At 51.0% G+C, this 21,823-nt stretch overlaps 1 protein-coding gene across 2 annotated transcripts in view; it reads left to right on the top strand.

The window, feature by feature from the left end:
- The first annotated feature begins 2,758 nt into the window (after window positions 1–2,758).
- LOC130130571 (uncharacterized) overlaps window positions 2,759–21,823 on the top strand; it is a 34,726-nt gene continuing 15,661 nt past the window's right edge. Inside the window, exons 1-2 of one of the 2 annotated variants that reach the window (XR_008812171.1) lie at window positions 2,759–2,992; window positions 16,514–16,635. Coding sequence is in view for 1 of the 2 variants with exons in the window: in XM_056300288.1 (XP_056156263.1) it covers window positions 2,863–2,992; window positions 16,514–16,635 (252 nt within the window). In the remaining variant the exon portion in view is untranslated. The remainder of the gene's footprint in view (window positions 2,993–16,513; window positions 16,636–21,823) is intronic. The other variant, XM_056300288.1, reaches the window with a different exon arrangement.

Genomic DNA, 21,823 nt, shown 5'->3' with positions numbered 1-21,823 from the left:
GGCGTTGGGAGTAGCAGCCCAAGCTAAAACATGAAACGCAACAGAAGCCGTGGGTGGGGAAAGCCCGGGCTGGACCGAGGATTCAGCAGGAATAAGGGACTGTGGCAGTTTGTTCCAGAGGCCTGGAGCCAGGACTGCAAGGCGCGGTCCCCTTTCTGCCCTGCAGCTGGACTGAGGGCTGGATAACAGACCGGGGTTTGAGGATGGGAGAGGTCCGGGGGTGGAGTGTGGAGTGAGAAGATCGGGAGCATAACTGGGGACGAGAATTTAATGGGAAGCCAATCGAGGGGCGCAAGAACAGGGGCAGTGTGTGGGACCGGCGGGTCCTTCTGGTCAGTGGTCCAGCAGCGTCATCCTGAACCAGCCGGGGGCGATGTAGAGCAGCCTGGTTGAGGCCAGAGCAGAGGGAGTTACAGTAACCTGGAAATGAAAGAGTGAATAAATTTTTCGAGATCCTTAAAAGAGAAAATAGTGCTGATTTTTGCGTCGTAGCTGAAGGAAACAGGGTGGGACAAGCTGAGCGAGCTGGTGATTGAAAGGCACACACAGCCTATATCCTCTTCCTCTCCTATATCCTCTTCCTCCCCTATATCCTCTTCCTCTCCTATACCCTCTTCCTCTCCTATATCCTCTCCCTCTCCTATATCCTCTTCCTCTCCTATAGCCTCTTCCTCTCCTGTAGCCTCTTGCTCTCCTATAGCCTCTTCCTCTCCTATATCCTCTTCCTCTCCTATATCCTCTTCCTCTCCTATATCCTCTTCCTGTCCTATAGCCTCTTCCTCTCCTATATCCTCTTCATCTCCTATAGCCTCTTCCTCTCCTATAGCCTCTTCCTCTCCTATATCCTCTTCCTCTCCTATATCCTCTTCCTCTCCTATATCCTCTTCCTGTCCTTTATCCTCTTCATCTCCTATAGCCTCTTCCTCTCCTATAGCCTCTTCCTCTCCTATATCCTCTTCATCTCCTATAGCCTCTTCCTCTCCTATAGCCTCTTCCTCTCCTATATCCTCTTCCTCTCCTATATCCTCTTCCTGTCCTATATCCTCTTCCTCTCCTATATCCTCTTCCTCTCCTATAGCCTCTCCCTCTCCTATATCCTCTTCCTGTCCTATACCCTCTTCCTCTCCTATATCCTCTTCCTCTCCTATATCCTCTTCCTCTCCATCATATGTTTGCTCCCGTGTCCTCTGATTTATCAGTATAAACTGTTTTGGTTGCTCTTCGTATGTCCGCCCTCACTTGATCCGGGTTATTCTTTGAGTCAGCTCTTTACCCTCGTGGCTTTCTCGCCGTTTCCCAGAATTGTGGAAGTTACAGTAGAAATTAAGAAAGATGTGGTGATATAAAGGAGTTTCGTCATTTGTAAAAGATGGTTTTTTTCTTCTTCTGCTTCTTCTCGAAGTTTTTAAGTTTATGATGAGTCATCTTGCTTCGCTGCGTCGTTGATTCAATTAAAAGCAAATAATCAAAACACGTGAATCTGATGACGCCCCCCCCGCCTCCGCCTTGTATCCAGCCAACTAACCCACTCTTCCGAACCGTTCTGGGCTCTGCTCCACCCCCCTCTGCCGGTCCGGGAAGGGCTGCACACCACCACATGCCTCCTCCTCCTCCGATACATGTGGAGTCACCGGCCGCTTCTTTTCACCTGACAGTCAGGAGTTTCCCCAGGGGGCCGTCGCGCAGGAGGATCACGCTGCCCCCCCGAACAGGCGCCCCGACTAACCAGAGGCGGCGCTAGTGCAGCAACCAGGACACATACCCATATCCGACTTCCCACCCGCAGACACGTCCAACTTGTGTCTGTTGGGACTCCCGACCAGGCCGGAGGTAACACGGGGATTCGAACCAGTGATCCCCGTGTTGGTAGGCAACGGAATAGACCGCCACGCCACCCGGACGCCCCTGAATCAGATGACTTAACCTTAACCCTGCTCCTAGACCCTCTGATTGTAACGGCCCGTGTGTGTGTGTGTGTGTGTGTGTGTGTGCGCGCGCGCGCATGTGTAGTGTGTGTAGTGTGTGTGCGCACGCGCGTGTATCGTGTACGCGTGTTGTGTGTGTGGGGGGGGTGTACGCGTGTTGTGTGTGTGGGTGGGAGTGAGTGTGTGCGTGTGTGGGAGAGTGTGTGTGTGTGTGTGTGTGTGTGTGTGGGAGAGTGTGTGTGTGTGTGTGTGTGTGTGTGGGAGAGTGTGTGTGTGTGTGTGTGTGTGTGTGTGGGAGAGTGTGTGTGTGTGTGTGTGGGAGAGTGTGTGTGTGTGTGTGTGTGTGTGTGGGAGAGTGTGTGTGTGTGTGTGTGTGTGGGAGAGTGTGTGTGTGTGTGTGTGTGGGAGAGTGTGTGGGTGTGTGCGTGTGTGTGTGTGTGCGCACGCGCGTGTATCGTGTACGCGTGTTGTGTGTGTGTGGGTGTGTGTGTGGGAGAGTGTGCGTGTGTTTGTGTGTGTGCGCACGCGCGTGTATCGTGTACGCGTGTTGTGTGTGTGTGTGTGGGAGCGTGTGTGTGTGTATGTTTGGGGGGGTGTGTGTGGGGGAGAGTGTGTGCGCGTGTGTGTGTGTGGGAGAGTGTGGGAGAGTGTGCGTGTGTGTGTGTGTGTGTGTGTGTGTGGGAGAGTGTGTGTGTGTGTGTGTGTGTGTGTGTGTGTGTGTGTGTGTGGGAGAGTGTGCGTGTGTGTGTGTGGTACTGCCGCTTCCGCTTCACTTTGGAAGAAAACAGAAGCTTGTGTCAAGCCCCGCCCCGCCCCGCTCCTCCTCTACTCCGAGCTGGGTGGAAGGCGGGACGAGACGGGACGGTGGGTGAGTTATTAGTGCTCCCTCAGCGCTTGTTTCTCGGCGGCGGGACGTGCGGAGCGGACGCTTTCCCAAATGACTCCTTCAGGACGACTCGCTCGCGCGGCAGCGTCGCGGGAGGCCGTCGCGCGGCGTGGCGGGACCCGGGCCGGGCTGCTGTGCTGGAGTTTAGTTTGCCTGGCGTCCGCGGCCGCAGCGCAGAGCGGTGAGTCTGCTGCCCTACTTCAGCCGCGACCTTTCACTATCTCCCCTCCCGTTACTTTCTCCTCTCGCTACTTTCTCCTCCCGGCGCTTTCTCCTCTCGTTACTTTCTCCTCCTTCACTTTCTCCTCCCGGCGCTTTCTCCTCTCGTTACTTTCTCCTCCCTCACTTTCTCCTCCCGGCGCTTTCCCCTCTCGTTACTTCTCCTCTCGTTACTTTCTCCTCCCTCACTTTCTCCTCCCGGCGCTTTCTCCTCTCGTTACTTACTCCTCCCTCACTTTCTCCTCCCGGCGCTTTCTCCTCTCGTTACTTTCTCCTCTCGTTACTTACTCCTCCCTCACATTCTCCTCCCGGCGCTTTCCCCTCCCGTTACTTTCTCCTCTCGTTACTTACTCCTCCCGGCGCTTTCTCCTCCCGGCGCTTTCTCCTCTCGTTACTTTCTCCTCCCGGCGCTTTCCCCTCCCGTTACTTTCTCCTCTCGTTACTTTCTCCTCCCGGCGCTTTCTCCTCTCGTTACTTACTCCTCCCTCACTTTCTCCTCCCGGCGCTTTCTCCTCTCGTTACTTTCTCCTACCTTACTTTCTCCTCCCGGCGCTTTCCCATCCCGTTACTTTCTCCTCTCGTTACTTTCTTCTCCCGGCGCTTTCCCGTCCCGTTACTTACTCCTCCCTCACTTTCTCCTCCCGGCGCTTTCTCCTCTCGTTACTTTCTCCTCTCGTTACTTACTCCTCCCTCACATTCTCCTCCCGGCGCTTTCCCCTCCCGTTACTTTCTCCTCTCGTTACTTACTCCCCCCGGCGCTTTCTCCTCCCGGCGCTTTCTCCTCTCGTTACTTTCTCCTCCCGGCGCTTTCCCCTCCCGTTACTTTCTCCTCTCGTTACTTTCTCCTCCCGGCGCTTTCTCCTCTCGTTACTTACTCCTCCCTCACTTTCTCCTCCCGGCGCTTTCTCCTCTCGTTACTTTCTCCTACCTTACTTTCTCCTCCCGGCGCTTTCCCATCCCGTTACTTTCTCCTCTCGTTGCTTTCTCCTCCCGGCGCTTTCCCGTCCCGTTACTTACTCCTCCCTCACTTTCTCCTCCCGGCGCTTTCTCCTCTCGTTACTTTCTCCTCCCGTTACTTTCTCCTCCCGGCGGCGCTACAGGTCGGCGCCCGGTAGTAGCGACCGGCTCACGCGTTCTTCCCTTCCCACACTTTCGTTTTCTCCCCCACCCCCAGAGAATTCCCTGGAGGAATGGGAGTCAGCATCGGGTTTATTGGCCATGTGGGTTTTCACAAACATGGAGCGGGACTCCGGTTTCGTGGCTCTCTGTGTGTACCAACACGGAATGACAACACAACAATCTTCGGATATATACACAAGGACAGACTAGTGGAGAGGTGGCGAGAATAACGATGTATTATGTCGGTCGTGTCATTTGAGTATCGCCCCGTGTTGCCCCCCCCCCCCGGGGGGCTCCTGAAAGACTCTCGGTGAACTTTACATTCAGCCAAGGGGGCGAACGCTTCTTCGGAAGGTGCGAGCCGGTTCTGGTCGCTGGCAGGATCGGTGCGGGTTGCTGCCTTGGTGAAAGGTGACTGCTGTTCATGGCGCTTCCCCTGAGTGAGTCTATCTGTGTGTGTGTCAGTGTGTCTATCTGTGTGTCTGTCAGTGTGTGTATCTGTGTGTCTGTCAGTGTGTGTATCTGTGTGTGTGTCAGTGAGTCTATCTGTGTGTGTGTCTGTGTGTCTATCTGTGTGTCTGTCAGTGTGTGTATCTGTGTGTCTGTCAGTGTGTGTATCTGTGTGTCTGTCAGTGTGTGTGTCAGTGTGTCTATCTGTGTGTCTGTCAGTGTGTGTATCTGTGTGTCTGTCAGTGTGTGTGTCAGTGTGTCTGTCAGTGTGTGTGTCAGTGTGTCTGTCAGTGTGTCTGTCAGTGTGTCTGTCTGTGTGTCTGTCAGTGTGTCTGTCAGTGTGTGTATCTGTGTGTCTGTCAGTGTGTGTGTCAGTGTGTCTATCTGTGTGTCTGTCAGTGTGTGTATCTGTGTGTCTGTCAGTGTGTCTATCTGTGTGTCTGTCAGTGTGTCTATCTGTGTGTCTGTCAGTGTGTCTATCTGTGTGTCTGTCAGTGTGTGTGTCAGTGTGTCTATCTGTGTGTCTGTCAGTGTGTGTATCTGTGTGTCTGTCAGTGTGTGTGTCAGTGTGTCTATCTGTGTGTCTGTCAGTGTGTGTATCTGTGTGTCTGTCAGTGTGTCTATCTGTGTGTCTGTCAGTGTGTGTATCTGTGTGTCTGTCAGTGTGTGTATCTGTGTGTCTGTCAGTGTGTGTGTCAGTGTGTCTATCTGTGTGTCTGTCAGTGTGTCTATCTGTGTGTCTGTCAGTGTGTGTATCTGTGTGTCTGTCAGTGTGTCTGTCAGTGTGTCTATCTGTGTGTCTGTCAGTGTGTCTGTCAGTGTGTCTGTCTGTGTGTCTGTCAGTGTGTCTGTCAGTGTGTGTGTCAGTGTGTGTGTCAGTGAGTCTGTCTGTGAGTCTGTCTGTGTGTGTGTCTGTGTGTGTGTCTGTGTGTGTGTCAGTGTGTGTGTCACTGAGTCTATCTGTGTGTGTGTCAGTGTGTCTATCTGTGTGTGTGTGTCAGTGTGTCTATCTGTGTCTGTCAGTGTGTGTGTCAGTGTGTCTGTCTGTGAGTCTGTCAGTGTGTGTGTCAGTGTGTCTGTCAGTGTGTGTGTCAGTGTGTCTGTCAGTGTGTGTGTCAGTGTGTGTGTCAGTGTGTCTGTCTGTGAGTCTGTCTGTGTGTGTGTGTCAGTGTGTCTATCTGTGTCTGTCAGTGTGTGTGTCAGTGTGTGTGTCAGTGTGTGTGTCAGTGTGTCTGTCTGTGAGTCTGTCTGTGTGTGTGTGTCAGTGTGTCTATCTGTGTCTGTCAGTGTGTGTGTCAGTGTGTCTGTCAGTGTGTGTGTCAGTGTGTGTGTCAGTGTGTCTGTCTGTGAGTCTATCTGTGTGTGTGTGTCAGTGTGTCTATCTGTGTCTGTCAGTGTGTGTGTCAGTGTGTCTGTCTGTGAGTCTGTCAGTGTGTGTGTCAGTGTGTCTGTCAGTGTGTGTGTCAGTGTGTCTGTCAGTGTGTGTGTCAGTGTGTGTGTCAGTGAGTCTGTCTGTGAGTCTGTCTGTGTGTGTGTCTGTGTGTGTGTGTCTGTGTGTGTGTCAGTGTGTGTGTCAGTGTGTGTGTCAGTGAGTCTGTCTGTGAGTCTGTCAGTGAGTCTGTCTGTGAGTCTGTCAGTGTGTGTGTCAGTGTGTGTGTCAGTGTGTGTGTCAGTGTGTCTGTCAGTGTGTCTGTCAGTGAGTGTGTCAGTGTGTGTGTCAGTGTGTCTATCTGTGAGTCTGTCTGTGTGTGTGTCTGTGTGTGTGTCAGTGTGTGTGTCAGTGTGTGTCTCAGTGTGTGTGTCAGTGTGTGTGTCAGTGAGTCTGTCTGTGAGTCTGTCTGTGAGTGTGTCTGTGTGTGTGTCAGTGTGTGTGTCAGTGTGTGTCTCAGTGTGTGTGTCAGTGTGTGTGTCTGTGTGTGTGTCAGTGAGTCTGTCAGTGAGTCTGTCTGTGAGTCTGTCAGTGTGTGTGTCTGTGTGTGTGTCAGTGTGTGTGTCAGTGTGTGTGTCAGTGTGTCTGTCAGTGTGTCTGTCAGTGAGTGTGTCAGTGTGTGTGTCAGTGTGTCTATCTGTGAGTCTGTCTGTGTGTGTGTCTGTGTGTGTGTCAGTGTGTGTGTCAGTGTGTGTCTCAGTGTGTGTGTCAGTGTGTGTGTCAGTGAGTCTGTCTGTGAGTCTGTCTGTGTGTGTGTCTGTGTGTGTGTCAGTGAGTCTGTCTGTGAGTCTGTCAGTGAGTCTGTCTGTGAGTCTGTCAGTGTGTGTGTCTGTGTGTGTGTGTCTGTGTGTGTGTCAGTGTGTGTGTCAGTGTGTCTGTCAGTGTGTCTGTCAGTGAGTGTGTCAGTGTGTGTGTCAGTGTGTCTATCTGTGAGTCTGTCTGTGTGTGTGTCTGTGTGTGTGTCAGTGTGTGTGTCAGTGTGTGTGTCAGTGTGTGTGTCAGTGAGTCTGTCTGTGAGTCTGTCTGTGAGTCTGTCTGTGTGTGTGTCAGTGTGTGTGTCAGTGAGTCTGTCTGTGAGTCTGTCTGTGAGTCTGTCTGTGAGTCTGTCTGTGAGTCTGTCTGTGTGTGTGTCTGTGTGTGTGTCTGTGAGTCTGTCTGTGTGTGTGTCAGTGAGTCTGTCTGTGAGTCTGTCTGTGTGTGTGTCAGTGTGTGTGTCAGTGTGTGTGTCAGTGAGTCTGTCTGTGAGTCTGTCTGTGTGTGTGTCAGTGTGTGTGTCTGTGAGTCTGTCTGTGTGTGTGTCAGTGTGTGTGTCTGTGAGTGTGTCTGTGTGTGTGTCAGTGTGTGTGTCTGTGTGTGTGTCAGTGTGTGTGTCAGTGTGTGTCTCAGTGTGTGTGTCAGTGTGTGTGTCAGTGTGTCTGTCAGTGTGTCTGTCAGTGAGTGTGTCAGTGTGTCTGTCAGTGTGTCTGTCAGTGAGTGTGTCAGTGTGTCTGTCAGTGTGTCTGTCAGTGTGTGTGTCAGTGTGTCTGTCAGTGTGTGTCTCAGTGTGTGTGTCAGTGTGTGTGTCTGTGTGTCTATCTGTGAGTCTGTCTGTGTGTCTGTCAGTGTGTGTGTCAGTGTGTCTGTCAGTGTGTCTGTCAGTGTGTGTGTCAGTGTGTGTCTCAGTGTGTGTGTCTGTGTGTGTGTCAGTGTGTGTGTCAGTGTGTGTCTCAGTGTGTGTGTGAGTGAGTCTGTGAGTGAGTCTGTCTGTGTGTGTGTCAGTGTGTGTGTCAGTGTGTGTCTCAGTGTGTGTGTGAGTGTGTGTGTGAGTGAGTCTGTCTGTGTGTGTGTCAGTGTGTGTGTCAGTGTGTGTCTCAGTGTGTGTGTGAGTGAGTCTGTGAGTGGCGGCTGCTGCTGAAGAGCTTTTGGGCAGGGGCAGTTTACCTTGGCACAGTACACCCGCCAGCTGCGTTAATGGCCCCCCGGAGGTGTCAAGAAGGACAATGGGAAACAAACGAAACAAACAAGCAACGTTTATTTTTACTTTTTACTTCTTTGTGTGTTTCATTATGGGGTTTGTTTGTTGTAAAATAATGAAAACTAAAGTGGAAAAAAAGGACAGTGTAGCCTATAGGTTTTTATCAGGGTTCGTAGACGGTGGATGATGGACAGCCGAGACGAGGCGTGGTGGTGGTGGGTACGAACGTGACTGACAGCCACGAGAATTATTCAATCACGTTAGATTAAAAAAAAAAAAAAAACCAACCCATTAAAACAATACCAATTCGCTGCCAATAAAAGCGGGAGTGTCTGGGGCGCACAGGACTGCTCCCCTGGAAAATCTGTAGAAACCAATCAGACGGCAGCCTCAGTTTGAGGGCTTATGAGGTATGGTTTGGCCGGCGGCCCTCACCCGGGAAGTGTGTGTATTCAGACAGGAACCAAGCAAACACCGCTTGAACCAGTATTTAATGCTGCTGACAGACGGAAACACACGTTCATTTCATCATTATTTATCTATCTATCTGTCTGTCTGTCTATCTACCTGTCTATCTATCTATCTATCTATCTATCTATCTATCTATCTATCTATCTATCTATCTATCTATCTATCTATCTGTCTATCTGTCTGTCTGTCTGTCTGTCTGTCTGTCTGTCTGTCTGTCTATCTATCTACCGGTCTGTCTGTCTATCTATCTATCTATCTATCTATCTATCTATCTATCTATCTATCTATCTATCTATCTATCTATCTATCTATCTATCTATCTATCTATCTATCTATCTATCTATCTATCTGTCTGTCTGTCTGTCTGTCTGTCTGTCTGTCTGTCTGTCTGTCTGTCTGTCTATCTATATATCTATCTATCTATCTATCTATCTATCTGTCTATCTGTCTGTCTGTCTGTCTGTCTGTCTGTCTGTCTGTCTGTCTGTCTGTCTATCTATCTACCGGTCTGTCTGTCTGTCTGTCTGTCTGTCTGTCTATCTATCTATCTATCTGTCTATCTGTCTGTCTGTCTGCCTGTCTGTCTGTCTGTCTATCTATCTATCTATCTATCTATCTATCTATCTATCTATCTATCTATCTATCTATCTATCTATCTATCTATCTATCTATCTATCTATCTATCTATCTATCTATCTATCTATCTACCTGTCTGTCTATCTATCTATCTATCTATCTATCTATCTATCTATCTATCTATCTATCTATCTATCTACCTGTCTGTCTATCTATCTATCTAGCTGCTTGTATGTGCAAACCACCATGAGCGCAGGGTGAGAGTATATATATGTGTGTGTGTGTGTGTGTGTGTGTGTGTATATATATATATATATATATATATATATGTATGTGTGTGTGTGTGTGTGTGTGTATACATATATATGTATATATATGTGTATATGTATATATGTATGTGTGTGTGTATGTATATATATACACACACACACACACACATATATATATATATATTTATGTATAACACTGAAAAATTGCATCCGCGAACATCCACCCCCGTCCTGCTCTTCTATGCGGAGCATCCCGTGTATTCTGTCTATTTATAATTAATCATGTGTAAACATGTTTACCCTCCATGACTAGTTTGAGGTCAGACACGTACCAGCGGTCTATTCCACTGCCTACCGACAGGGGGATCGCCGGTTCGAATCCCCGCGTTGCCTCCGGCTTGGCCGCGCGCCCCTAGAAAAACACTTGGCCGTGGATGCGGGTGGGAAGCCGGATGTGCACGTGTATCCTGGCCGCTGCACTGGCTCCTCCCCCGCCTTTGTTTGGCCAACCTTGACTTCTCTTTTAATGTAATAGGCCCAATTGGAACCTGGCTGACTGAAGACAGTGCTGATTTGAATGTATTGTTTTTTCTTGGGGGGGGGGGGGAGTTGTTCTTGATATATATATTTTTTAATAACTTTAATTTTTAATGGCAGTATTGCAAATTACAAATATTCACAGTTTCATAGCAAATATAATAATAATACAGACAACAACAAAGGAACTAAACAATAATAATAATAAATAAAATAAAATGATAGTGTGACATGTGGGTTACTTCGTTCTTGATATTTCTAAAGAAGGGGAAACTGTTACCGAGCTGGTGATTTCAATATCAATATTGTAAACTATGAGACTAATAACTTCATTAAGGACGTTATTGACACAATGTTCTCTGGTTATTTTCATCCTGTGATTAATTACAGTACTAACCAGAGTGACAAAGACATCCGCCACCCTGATACTAGATAATATATTTACAAATGTGTTGGGTAAGAACATGAGATCAGGAGTTCTGTATATGGATACTGATGACCGTTGCGATCTTTTTAATAATATTCAAGGAACACGATAAGCCTACATTTAAACTATAAGACAAATATAAGAGAACCTCCAATTAAGCAAATATAGCGAAGTTCGGATTAGAGGTCAGCGAGTATCCATGGACAGACAGCCTTCAGTCTGTAGATCCATAAAAGGCTTTTACTTTGTTTTCTGATTGTGTCTCCCCGGCCTGTGATCCGTGCTTACCCCTTGTCCTGGTGTCTCCCAAGCCTCATCAGAAACCGGCCAAGCCGTGGATAACCTCAACCACCGTGAAATCCTTGAATGCTAAACACAGACTGTACAACAAAAAAAAAATGTCTTTCCAGCCCCACTCCGTTTAATCTTGCCCAGTTTGAAAATTATAGAAATAAATTAAGCCACATTATTAGAGGAGCTAAAAAAAAATAAAAACACTGCTACAGTGTAGAATCATCTAAACATAAGCACGACACGGCCTTTCTTTGGAGAACAATTAATTGTATCCCCAACAAGAACAATAAATACAAGCAGTTACCTACTGAATTTAAGGTTGATGGGGATCTTACCACTGATCCACAATTAATCGTCAACAATTTTAATAGCTTTTTCTCAGAAGTTGGTCCAACTTGGTCCTCCCGGATTCCTCCTACCAACCGTAGCCCTCTTCAGTTTATGAATTCTCCAATCAATGACAATTTTCATGTCTTACCGGTTACAGAAGATGAGGTTCGGGAGACCTTAGTCATGCTGAAAGATTCTTCTCCAGGTTGTGATTGCATGGACAGAAAACTGCTGATATCCATTCATGAGTACATTGTGAAACCTCTTTCATATTTTCAATCTCTCATTGGAAAGGGGCATTGTTCCTCTTGAACAAAAAATAGCCAAGATGGTTCCTATTTATAAAGATGATAACCCAGCTGTTTTTAACCATTACATCACATCTCCATTTTGCCTGCTATATCAAAAGTACTTGAAAAACTCGTCTATCAAAGATTAAATCAGCATCTTAATAAGTACAATATTACACATCACATCAGCATGGGTTTAGAAAGAAACATTCAACATATATGGCACTTACACGTCTAATTAATGAAGTATAGAAAGCTAGAGATAGAAAGGAAAACACTATAGGTATTTTTTCTAGACTTATCTTAGGTATTTGACACAGCTAATTACCATATTCTTCTTCAGAAGAATATGGTAATTTCGGTGGACAGCAACCAATGAGAGGAGAAAACATTTTAACTATAACAATCAATGGGGTAGGTAGTTATAATGCACAGCGACCAATGGTGGGGTAGAAAACATTACAACCAATGGGGTAAGGGGCTGGGGCTTGTTTTGAAAAAAGCATTTAAAGGACCAGGGCACTGCTGAAATAGCCTACATTTAGAATATAACAAGGTAATGTCAAATGGGCTAATTGATATAACTCATGTATGTAGTAGGGTGGTGTTGGGGCACAGTTGGAAGGGCAGGCAGTTAAAATATAACAAAATTTAAAAAAATACAACAACCAATAAATGTTACATGTGTATCATCTAATGGGGGGGGGGGATAATAAAGACATTTTATTTGTAATTACAAAGGAGATATTGTTTTCGGTGACTACAGCTGGTGGCCGATTCGTCTCTACTATTCAAGGTGGACATATCAGGTCTGCGAATAATAATAAAATACTTTTCTGCCAAGCACAGGTCACATCTTTTCCCCTTAACTGAATATGTATTGCTCTTTGCAAGGATTTCCCATGAGACGGAGTAACTGATACTCTTGTCTACCACTGACCAAATGTGGCGGCTTGAGGCCGCCGCATTTCTTGCATGCTCATTTCTGAAGCTGCTCATATGGGCGTTAAACCCCATTTTAAAAGGGCCCTCTGTTAATCCCGCGTAAGTGTCCACATTGCAGTTGTCCTCTCTTGTCACCGGTGCCTGGCAGATGACTCCCTCTGTCTGGCATTGTCCATTGTCTAGAGGAAACGATGCCTTAACACGGCATTTGCAGCTGGAAGTGCTTGGTTGTGGTGAGGGGGTCTCTGCCTTGGCTTTGACGCTTGTGTTGTGTGATGAAATAACCTGCTGGACATCTGGCCTGCAGCTGTAGCTCATTTTGACTGTGTCCCTGTTGAATATTTTTCTCAATAGGTGGTGTGGGGTAAAGCACTCATCCAGAAGTTTGGAAAATTGTTTTCCAATATTAGTGGCCACACTACTACTACTACTACAACTACTACTACTAATATTTTCAGCTGCTCCCGTTAGGGGTCGCCACAGCGGATCATCCGTCTCCATCTCTTCCTGTCCTCTTTATCTTCCTGTCACACCAGCCACCTGCATGTCCTCCCTCACCACATCCATAAACCTCCTCTTCGGCCTTCCTCTTCTCCTCTTCCCTGGCAGCTCCATGTTCAGCATCCTTCTCCCAACATACCCAGCATCTCTCCTCCACACATGTCCAAACCATCTCTATCTTGCCTCTCTTGCTTTGTCTCCAAACTGTCCAACCTGAGCTGTCCCTCTAATATAATCGTTCCTAATCCTGTCCTTCTTCGTCACTCCCAATGAAAATCTTATCATCTTCAACTCTGCTGCTCGCTAATCATCACCTGTCCTCTTAACCTAGCTTCCACTACTCTTTCCCAAGTCTTCATACTGTGGCAGATCAACTTAATTCCTCCCTCTTCTTGAAATATGTATTCACCACAGCCATTTCCATCCTTTTCACAAAATCCACCACCATCTGTCCTTCCACATTCCTCTCTTTGACATCATACCTACCCATCACCTCCTCGTCACCTCTGTTCCCTTCACCAACTTGCCCAGTGAAGCCCGCTCCATCACCACTCTCTCCTCCTTGGCTGCCCTCTCCACCACGTCATCCAACTCACTCCAGAATTCTTCCTTCTCTTCCGTCTCACACCCACCTTAAGGGGCATATGTGCCGATAACATTCATCATCACCCCTTCAATTTCCAGCTTCATACTCGTCACTCCGTCTGACGCTCTCTTCACCTCCATCACACTCTTGTTATACTCTTCCTTCAGAATTACCCCTACCCCATTTCTCCCCCCATCCGCACCGTGGTAGATGAGTTTGAACCCATCTTCAATACTCCTGGCCTTACTCCTCTTCCACCTGTCCTGCACACCTTCGCCATGTCCTGCACACCTTCACCCTGTCCTGCACACCTGCACCCTGTCCTGCACACCTTCACCCTGTCCTGCACACCTTCGCCCTGTCCTGCACACCTTCACCCTGTCCTGCACACCTTCACCCTGTCCTGCACACCTGCACCCTGTCCTGCACACCTTCACCATGTCCTGCACACCTTCACCATGTCCTGCACACCTTCACCCTGTCCTGCACACCTTCACCCTGTCCTGCACACCTTCGCCATGTCCTGCACACCTGCACCCTGTCCTGCACACCTTCGCCATGTCCTGCACACCTGCACCCTGTCCTGCACACCTTCGCCATGTCCTGCACACCTTCACCCTGTCCTGCACACCTTCACCCTGTCCTGCACACCTGCACCCTGTCCTGCACCCTGTCCTTCACACCTTCACCCTGTCCTGCACACCTTCACCCTGTCCTGCGCACCTTCACCATGTCCTGCACACCTGCACCCTGTCCTGCACACCTTCACCCTGTCCTGCACACCTTCACCCTGTCCTGCACACCTTCACCCTGTCCTGCACACCTTCACCATGTCCTGCACACCTGCACCCTGTCCTGCACACCTTCACCATGTCCTGCACACCTGCACCCTGTCCTGCACACCTGCACCCTGTCCTGCACACCTTCACCATGTCCTGCACACCTGCACCCTGTCCTGCGCACCTGCACCCTGTCCTGCACACCTTCACCATGTCCTGCACACCTTCACCCTGTCCTGCACACCTTCACCCTGTCCTGCGCACCTTCACCATGTCCTGCACACCTGCACCCTGTCCTGCACACCTTCACCCTGTCCTGCACACCTTCACCCTGTCCTGCACACCTTCACCCTGTCCTGCACACCTTCACCATGTCCTGCACACCTTCACCCTGTCCTGCACACCTGCACCCTGTCCTGCACACCTTCACCCTGTCCTGCACACCTTCACCCTGTCCTGCACACCTGCACCCTGTCCTGCACACCTGCACCCTGTCCTGCACACCTGCATTGGCTTGTCTGTTCTTGCCCTGTCCTGCGCATCTGAGAGACCCTCCTTGTCGGATTGTCTCTCAGACACTCACAGCGAGGCTCACACTCTTGGTCACCAGATGCTTGCGGAGTCTCTCCCCCCCCCCCCCCCCCCGTCTGTAAGTCTGTTTTTGTTGCATTAAAGCTTTGTTCTTGCCCGGCCCGTCTCTGCTGTCTGCATTTGGGTCCTCTGTTCCCGCTTTGGGCCTGTCAACAACCACCACTAATGATGCACTGGCTCATCCAACTCCAGTGGCTGGATGTCCCCCCCCCCCGTGTGTGTGTGTGTGTGTGTGTGTGTGTGTCTCACCTATTGCTTGCCATATCTTGGGATGTGCTGATATTGCCAATAATTGATAACCCTCTGCCTTTGGGAGCTCACGGTACCCTCGGTGGAAGGAAGCTCGGCTGGTTTGTAACAGTTGTCTTGCAATGTGTTGGAAGACAGCTGGTGCTGTCTCCATTTGGGTAAAACGCATTAGTGGCGAGAGAAGATATGCAGTAGGAATGTGTTGTTGCCGCCAATATTAAAGAGCACCGTTCCGCAGTGTTTTCACATCGGCTGTGTCGCAACGTCTTGCTGCCGGGCTTCGCCGCGGTCTGCTCGGCGAAAGAAAGAAGAAGTGAAAATATGACGATTTGAAACGCGTTCGTGTGGATATTAAAAAAAGCACGCCGCTTAATGCATACGTGCGATGCGTGTATCAAAAGACACCCCCAAAACCCGACAGACGCCGGCCGAGAGGATGGCGCAACACGGCGGCGCTGACACGTCAGGCCGGGACACCGCCGCCCACGCCATCTACGGGCCTGGGGCCGCTCTTTCGTTAATGGCCACGGCAATTAGCTTTGTAACCGCTCGTTGGTTTCGGTCGTTATGCCACTGTATTGGTTATAAGGGTGGGGGTACCTGCAGTCACTGTATTGTTTATAAGGGTGGGGGTACCTGCAGATACTGTATTGTTTATAAGGGTGGGGGTACCTGCAGTCACTGTATTGTTTATAAGGGTGGGGGTACCTGCAGCCACTGTATTGTTTATAAGGGTGGGGGTACCTGCAGCCACTGTATTGTTTATAAGGGTGGGGGTACCTGCAGTCACTGTATTGTTTATAAGGGTGGGGGTACCTGCAGTCATTGTATTGTTTATAAGGGTGGGGGTACCTGCAGTCATTGTATTGTTTATAAGGGTGGGGGTACCTGCAGATACTGTATTGTTTATAAAGGTGGGGGTACCTGCAGTCACTGTATTGTTTATAAGGGTGGGGGCACCTGCAGTCACTGTATTGTGTATAAGGGTGGGGGTACCTGCAGATACTGTATTGTTTATAAAGGTGGGGACACCTGCAGCCACTGTATTGGTTATAAGGGTGGGGACACCTACAGTCAATGTATTGTTTATAAGGGTGGGGGTACCTGCAGTCACTGTATTGTGTATAAGGGTGGGGGTACCTGCAGTCATTGTATTGTTTATAAGGGTGGGGGTACCTGCAGATACTGTATTGTTTATAAAGGTGGGGGTACCTGCAGCCACTGTATTGGTTATAAGGGTGGGGGTACCTGCAGTCACTGTATTGTTTATAAGGGTGGGGGTACCTGCAGCCACTGTATTGTTTATAAGGTTGGAGACACCTACAGTCAATGTATTGTTTATAAGGGTGGGGGTACCTGCAGATACTGTATTGTTTATAAGGGTGGGGACACCTGCAGCCACTGTATTGGTTATAAGGGTGGGGACACCTGCAGTCACTGTGTTGTGTATAAGGGTGGGGGTACCTGCAGTCACTGTGTTGTTTATAAGGGTGGGGGTACCTGCAGTCACTGTATTGGTTATAAGGGTGGGGGTACCTGCAGTCACTGTGTTGTTTATAAGGGTGGGGGTACCTGCATTCAGCTGAGACTGAACAGGTCACTGAGATGAGTGATGACACGTTTCTCTCAATCACGTTTTGTCCAGAGGAACTGATTCAAATGTCCCCTTCTTTCTGTCCTCTCTAGGAGAGACCTTGCCACCGCCAAGTCTTAACCTGTCGTTGACCGATGGGTTTTTCCCCACCTTCTCATGGGCACCACTACCACCGCAGTATAAAGCGAGCAAGTGCGTTTATGTCATAACAAAGGTAGGTAGCCTCGTCGTTGTGATATAAAATGGCTTTTCATGGTTCGCTGCTTACATGCCGAAGACGGGGCGGGATCCGGTATCCCCGAAAGGGTCTCCTCCACCCCCTCACTCCCACCTGCACCCCGCCATAGCCTGTGTAACGATGTCTGTGCCGCCATATTACCTGCAGCCCCGGTGCTGATGGGATAGGCTCCAGCATCCCGCGACCCTAATTAGGATAAGCAGCTTGGACGATGGATGGGAATTATAGGCGTCGTCCCATTAGGCTGAGGCTTAAAGTGTTCCATGGTTTTTGCCAGAGATGGGGACTCGAGTCATTGCGACTTGGCCTCGAGTCGACTCGAGTCACTGTTTTGACGACTTGTGACTTGACAACAAAAAAAAAAAGTCTTGAGACTCGACTCAGACTCGGAAGTTAAGGACTCGGGACTTGACTTGAGACGTGAGGACTTGAAGGACTTGATTGTGTTCGTTTTGTGTTTTCCTTTTAAAGATAAACTGGATGAAACGCACGACGATGCAATAAAGGCGAAACTTACGGCCAGTGGGAGCTCGAAGTCTTAGCTCCCACTTGCCGTAAGTTTCGCCTTCCAGTGGATTAGGACTTGATTTAGCATAGATGTAGCATGGCATCCCTTATGGAAAACGTATACAACAGTCATCATCAGTTCCGCGGCCTATGGAGGCGGTAGGAGCACAGCTGAGGCCTCAACAGGTTGAGTCATCACGGTGTTCCATGTAGGGGGGGAGTACCTGGTGGTCCCTGTCGCCCCTCCAGGTATGGATGGCCGTTGGTTCACAGAGGAACTCCTCCTCCCTTTGACAGGTTTTGTTTTTAGTCCTGCTGGGTGTCCACACACCCTCCTCACAACAACCCAAGGGTTGAAGTGGGGTCGCCGGTTTAGTCGCCGGCGACCCGACGGCTGCGGTTTAACGTCGTACCCAGGACTGGTTATGTAACAGCAGCCCACACATGTTGAACAGAGGATCGAACTGTGCCGCGTGAGTTATGGTCGGGCTGCTTCTAGCCACAGCGGACGTCTAGTTCTGATGATGGAACCGTTCCCACTGTGGCGTGCCTCCTCCTCCTCCTCCTCCTCCTCCTCCTCCTCCTCCTCCTCTCCTCCCGTTTCACTGTAAATTCTAAAAGTCGAGTTTACTTAAAAAAAAAAGTTGGGGAACCGGTTACGTTGGGAAAAGAAAGTGAACTTAATCGTGTCCAGTTATGTGAAACGATTTTGTGTGAAATGAGTTCACATAACTTGACACAGTTAAGTTCATTTACTTAACTTCTCCCAAGGTAATATCAGGCCCGCAATGACGACGGACCCACAAAGCAGACTGACACAGGGAGTAAAAGTGCCAAAAAAAGGCGGAGGCACAAAAAACAGGCAATGGTCGAAACACCCACTGGGAAGACAAGAAAATAATGCTGGAACGCTCACGGGGGGACGGGGGGGACGAACTGGCAATACGGGGGAGAAAACACATGGCTTAAATACAACACGTGGGGGAGAAAATGGCACACAGGTGGAACAGGTAACAGGTGGGACCGGTAACAGGTGGGACCGGGAACAGGTGGAACAGGTAACAGGCGGGACCGGGAACAGGTGGGACAGGTAACAGGTGGGACCGGTAACAGGTGGGACAGGAAACAGGCGGGACCAGTAACAGGCGGGACCGGTAACAGGCGGGACCAGTAACAGGTGGGACAGGAAACAGGTGGGACCAGTAACAGGTGGGACCGGTAACAGGTGGGACAGGAAACAGACGGGACCGGTAACAGGTGGGACAGGTAACAGGTGGGACCGGTAACAGGTGGAACAGGTAACAGGCGGGACCGGGAACAGGTGGGACAGGTAACAGGTGGGACCGGTAACAGGTGGGACAGGAAACAGACGGGACCGGGAACAGGTGGGACAGGTAACAGGTGGGACCGGTAACAGGTGGAACAGGTAACAGGCGGGACCGGTAACAGGCGGGACCGGTAACAGGCGGGACCAGTAACAGGTGGGACAGGAAACAGGTGGGACCAGTAACAGGTGGGACCGGTAACAGGCGGGACCGGTAACAGGCGGGACCAGTAACAGGTGGGACAGGAAACAGGCGGGACCAGTAACAGGCGGGACCGGTAACAGGCGGGACCAGTAACAGGTGGGACAGGAAACAGGTGGGACCAGTAACAGGTGGGACCGGTAACAGGTGGGACAGGAAACAGACGGGACCAGTAACAGGCGGGACCGGTAACAGGCGGGACCAGTAATGGGACAGGAAACAGGTGGGACCGGTAACAGGTGGGACAGGTAACAGGTGGGACCGGTAACAGGCGGGACCGGTGACAGGTGGGACAGGTAACAGGCGGGACCGGGAACAGGTGGGACAGGAAACAGGTGGGACCAGTAACAGGTGGGACCGGTAACAGGTGGGACAGGAAACAGGTGGGACAGGTAACAGGCGGGACAGGTAACAGGCAGGACAGATAACAGGCGGGACCGGTAACAGGTGGGACCGGTAACAGGTGGGAAAGATAACAGGTGGGACCGGTAACAGGCGGGACCGGTAACACGCGGGACAGGTAACAGGCAGGACAGATAACAGGCGGGACCGGTAACAGGTGGGAAAGATAACAGGTGGGAAAGATAACAGGTGGGACCGGTAACAGGTGGGAAAGATAACAGGTGGGACCGGTAACAGGTGGAACAGGTAACAGGTGGGACAGGTAACAGGCGGGACCGGTAACAGGCGGGACAGGTAACAGGTGGGACAGGTAACAGGCGGGACAGGTAACAGGCGGGACCGGTAACAGGCGGGACAGGTAACAGGTGGGACAGGTAACAGGCGGGACCAGTAACAGGCGGGACAGGTAACAGGCGGGACAGGTAACAGGTGGGACAGGTAACAGGCGGGACCGGTAACAGGCGGGACAGGTAACAGGCGGGACCGGTAACAGGCGGGACAGGTAACAGGCGGGACCGGTAACAGGCGGGACCGGTAACAGGTGGGAAAGATAACAGGTGGGACCGGTAACAGGTGGGAAAGATAACAGGTGGGACCGGTAACAGGCGGGACCGGTAACAGGTGGGACAGGTAACAGGCGGGACAGGTAACAGGCGGGACAGATAACAGGCGGGACCGGTAACAGGTGGGAAAGATAACAGGTGGGAAAGATAACAGGTGGGACCGGAAACAGGTGGGAAAGATAACAGGTGGGACCGGTAACAGGTGGAACAGGTAACAGGTGGGACAGGTAACAGGCGGGACCGGTAACAGGCGGGACAGGTAACAGGTGGGACAGGTAACAGGCGGGACAGGTAACAGGCGGGACTGGTAACAGGCGGGACAGGTAACAGGTGGGACAGGTAACAGGCGGGACAGGTAACAGGTGGGACAGGTAACAGGTGGGACAGGTAACAGGCGGGACAGGTAACAGGCGGGACAGATAACAGGCGGGACTGGTAACAGGTGGGACAGGTAACAGGCGGGACAGGTAACAGGCCGGACCGGTAACAGGCGGGACAGGTAACAGGCGGGACCGGTAACAGGCGGGACAGATAACAGGCGGGACCGGTAACAGGTGGGACCGGTAACAGGTGGGAAAGATAACAGGTGGGACCGGTAACAGGCGGGACCGGTAACAGGTGGGACAGGTAACAGGCGGGACAGGTAACAGGCAGGACAGATAACAGGCGGGACCGGTAACAGGTGGGAAAGATAACAGGTGGGAAAGATAACAGGTGGGACCGGTAACAGGTGGAACAGGTAACAGGTGGGACAGGTAACAGGCGGGACCGGTAACAGGCGGGACAGGTAACAGGTGGGACAGGTAACAGGCGGGACAGGTAACAGGCGGGACCGGTAACAGGCGGGACAGGTAACAGGTGGGACAGGTAACAGGCGGGACCGGTAACAGGCGGGACAGGTAACAGGCGGGACAGGTAACAGGTGGGACAGGTAACAGGCGGGACCGGTAACAGGCGGGACCGGTAACAGGCGGGACAGGTAACAGGCGGGACCGGTAACAGGCGGGACAGATAACAGGCGGGACTGGTAACAGGCGGGACAGGTAACAGGCGGGACAGGTAACAGGTGGGACCGGTAACAGGTGGAACCGGGGACAGGTAACAGGCGGGACAGGTAACAGGCAGGACAGATAACAGGCAGGACTGGTAACAGGTGGGACAGGTAACAGGCGGGACAGGTAACAGGCGGGACCGGTAACAGGCGGGACAGATAACAGGCGGGACTGGTAACAGGTGGGACAGGTAACAGGTGGGACAGGTAACAGACGGGACCGGTAACAGGCGGGACAGGTAACAGGTGGGACAGGTAACAGGCGGGACAGGTAACAGGTGGAACCGGGGACCGGTAACAGGCGGGACAGGTAACAGGCGGGACAGATAACAGGCGGGACTGGTAACAGGTGGGACAGGTAACAGGTGGGACAGGTAACAGGCGGGACAAGTAACAGGCGGAACAGGTAACAGGTGGAACCGGTAACAGGCGGGACAGATAACAGGCGGGACCGGTGACAGGTGGGACAGGTAACAGGCGGGACAGGTAACAGGCGGGACCGGTAACAGGCGGGACAGGTAACAGGCGGGACAGGTAACAGGTGGAACCGGGGACCGGTAACAGGCGGGACAGGTAACAGGCGGGACAGGTAACAGGCGGGACCGGTAACAGGCGGGACAGATAACAGGCGGGACAGGTAACAGGTGGAACCGGGGACCGGTAACAGGCGGGACAGATAACAGGTGGGACCGGTAACAGGCGGGACCGGTAACAGGTGGGACCGGTAACAGGCGGGACCGGTAACAGGTGGGACAGGTAACAGGTGGGACCAGTAACAGGTGGGACAGGTAACAGGCGGGACCAGTAACAGGCGGGACCGGTAACAGGCGGGACAGGTAACAGGTGGGACAGGTAACAGGTGGGACCAGTAACAGGCGGGACAGGTAACAGGTGGGACCGGTAACAGGTGGGACAGATAACAGGTGGGACCAGTAACAGGCGGGACAGGTAACAGGTGGGACAGGTAACAGGTGGGACCAGTAACAGGCGGGACAGGTAACAGGTGGGACAGGTAACAGGCGGGACAGATAACAGGCGGGACAGGTAACAGGCGGGACAGGTAACAGGCGGAACAGGTAACAGGTGGGACCAGTAACAGGCGGGACAGGTAACAG

The sequence above is a fragment of the Lampris incognitus genome, chromosome 20 (assembly GCF_029633865.1).
Source record: "Lampris incognitus isolate fLamInc1 chromosome 20, fLamInc1.hap2, whole genome shotgun sequence".
NCBI classification, from domain to species: domain Eukaryota; kingdom Metazoa; phylum Chordata; class Actinopteri; order Lampriformes; family Lampridae; genus Lampris; species Lampris incognitus.
The sequence above is the reverse complement of the archived record's forward strand: the minus strand, read 5'-3'. Positions and strand labels throughout refer to the sequence as shown.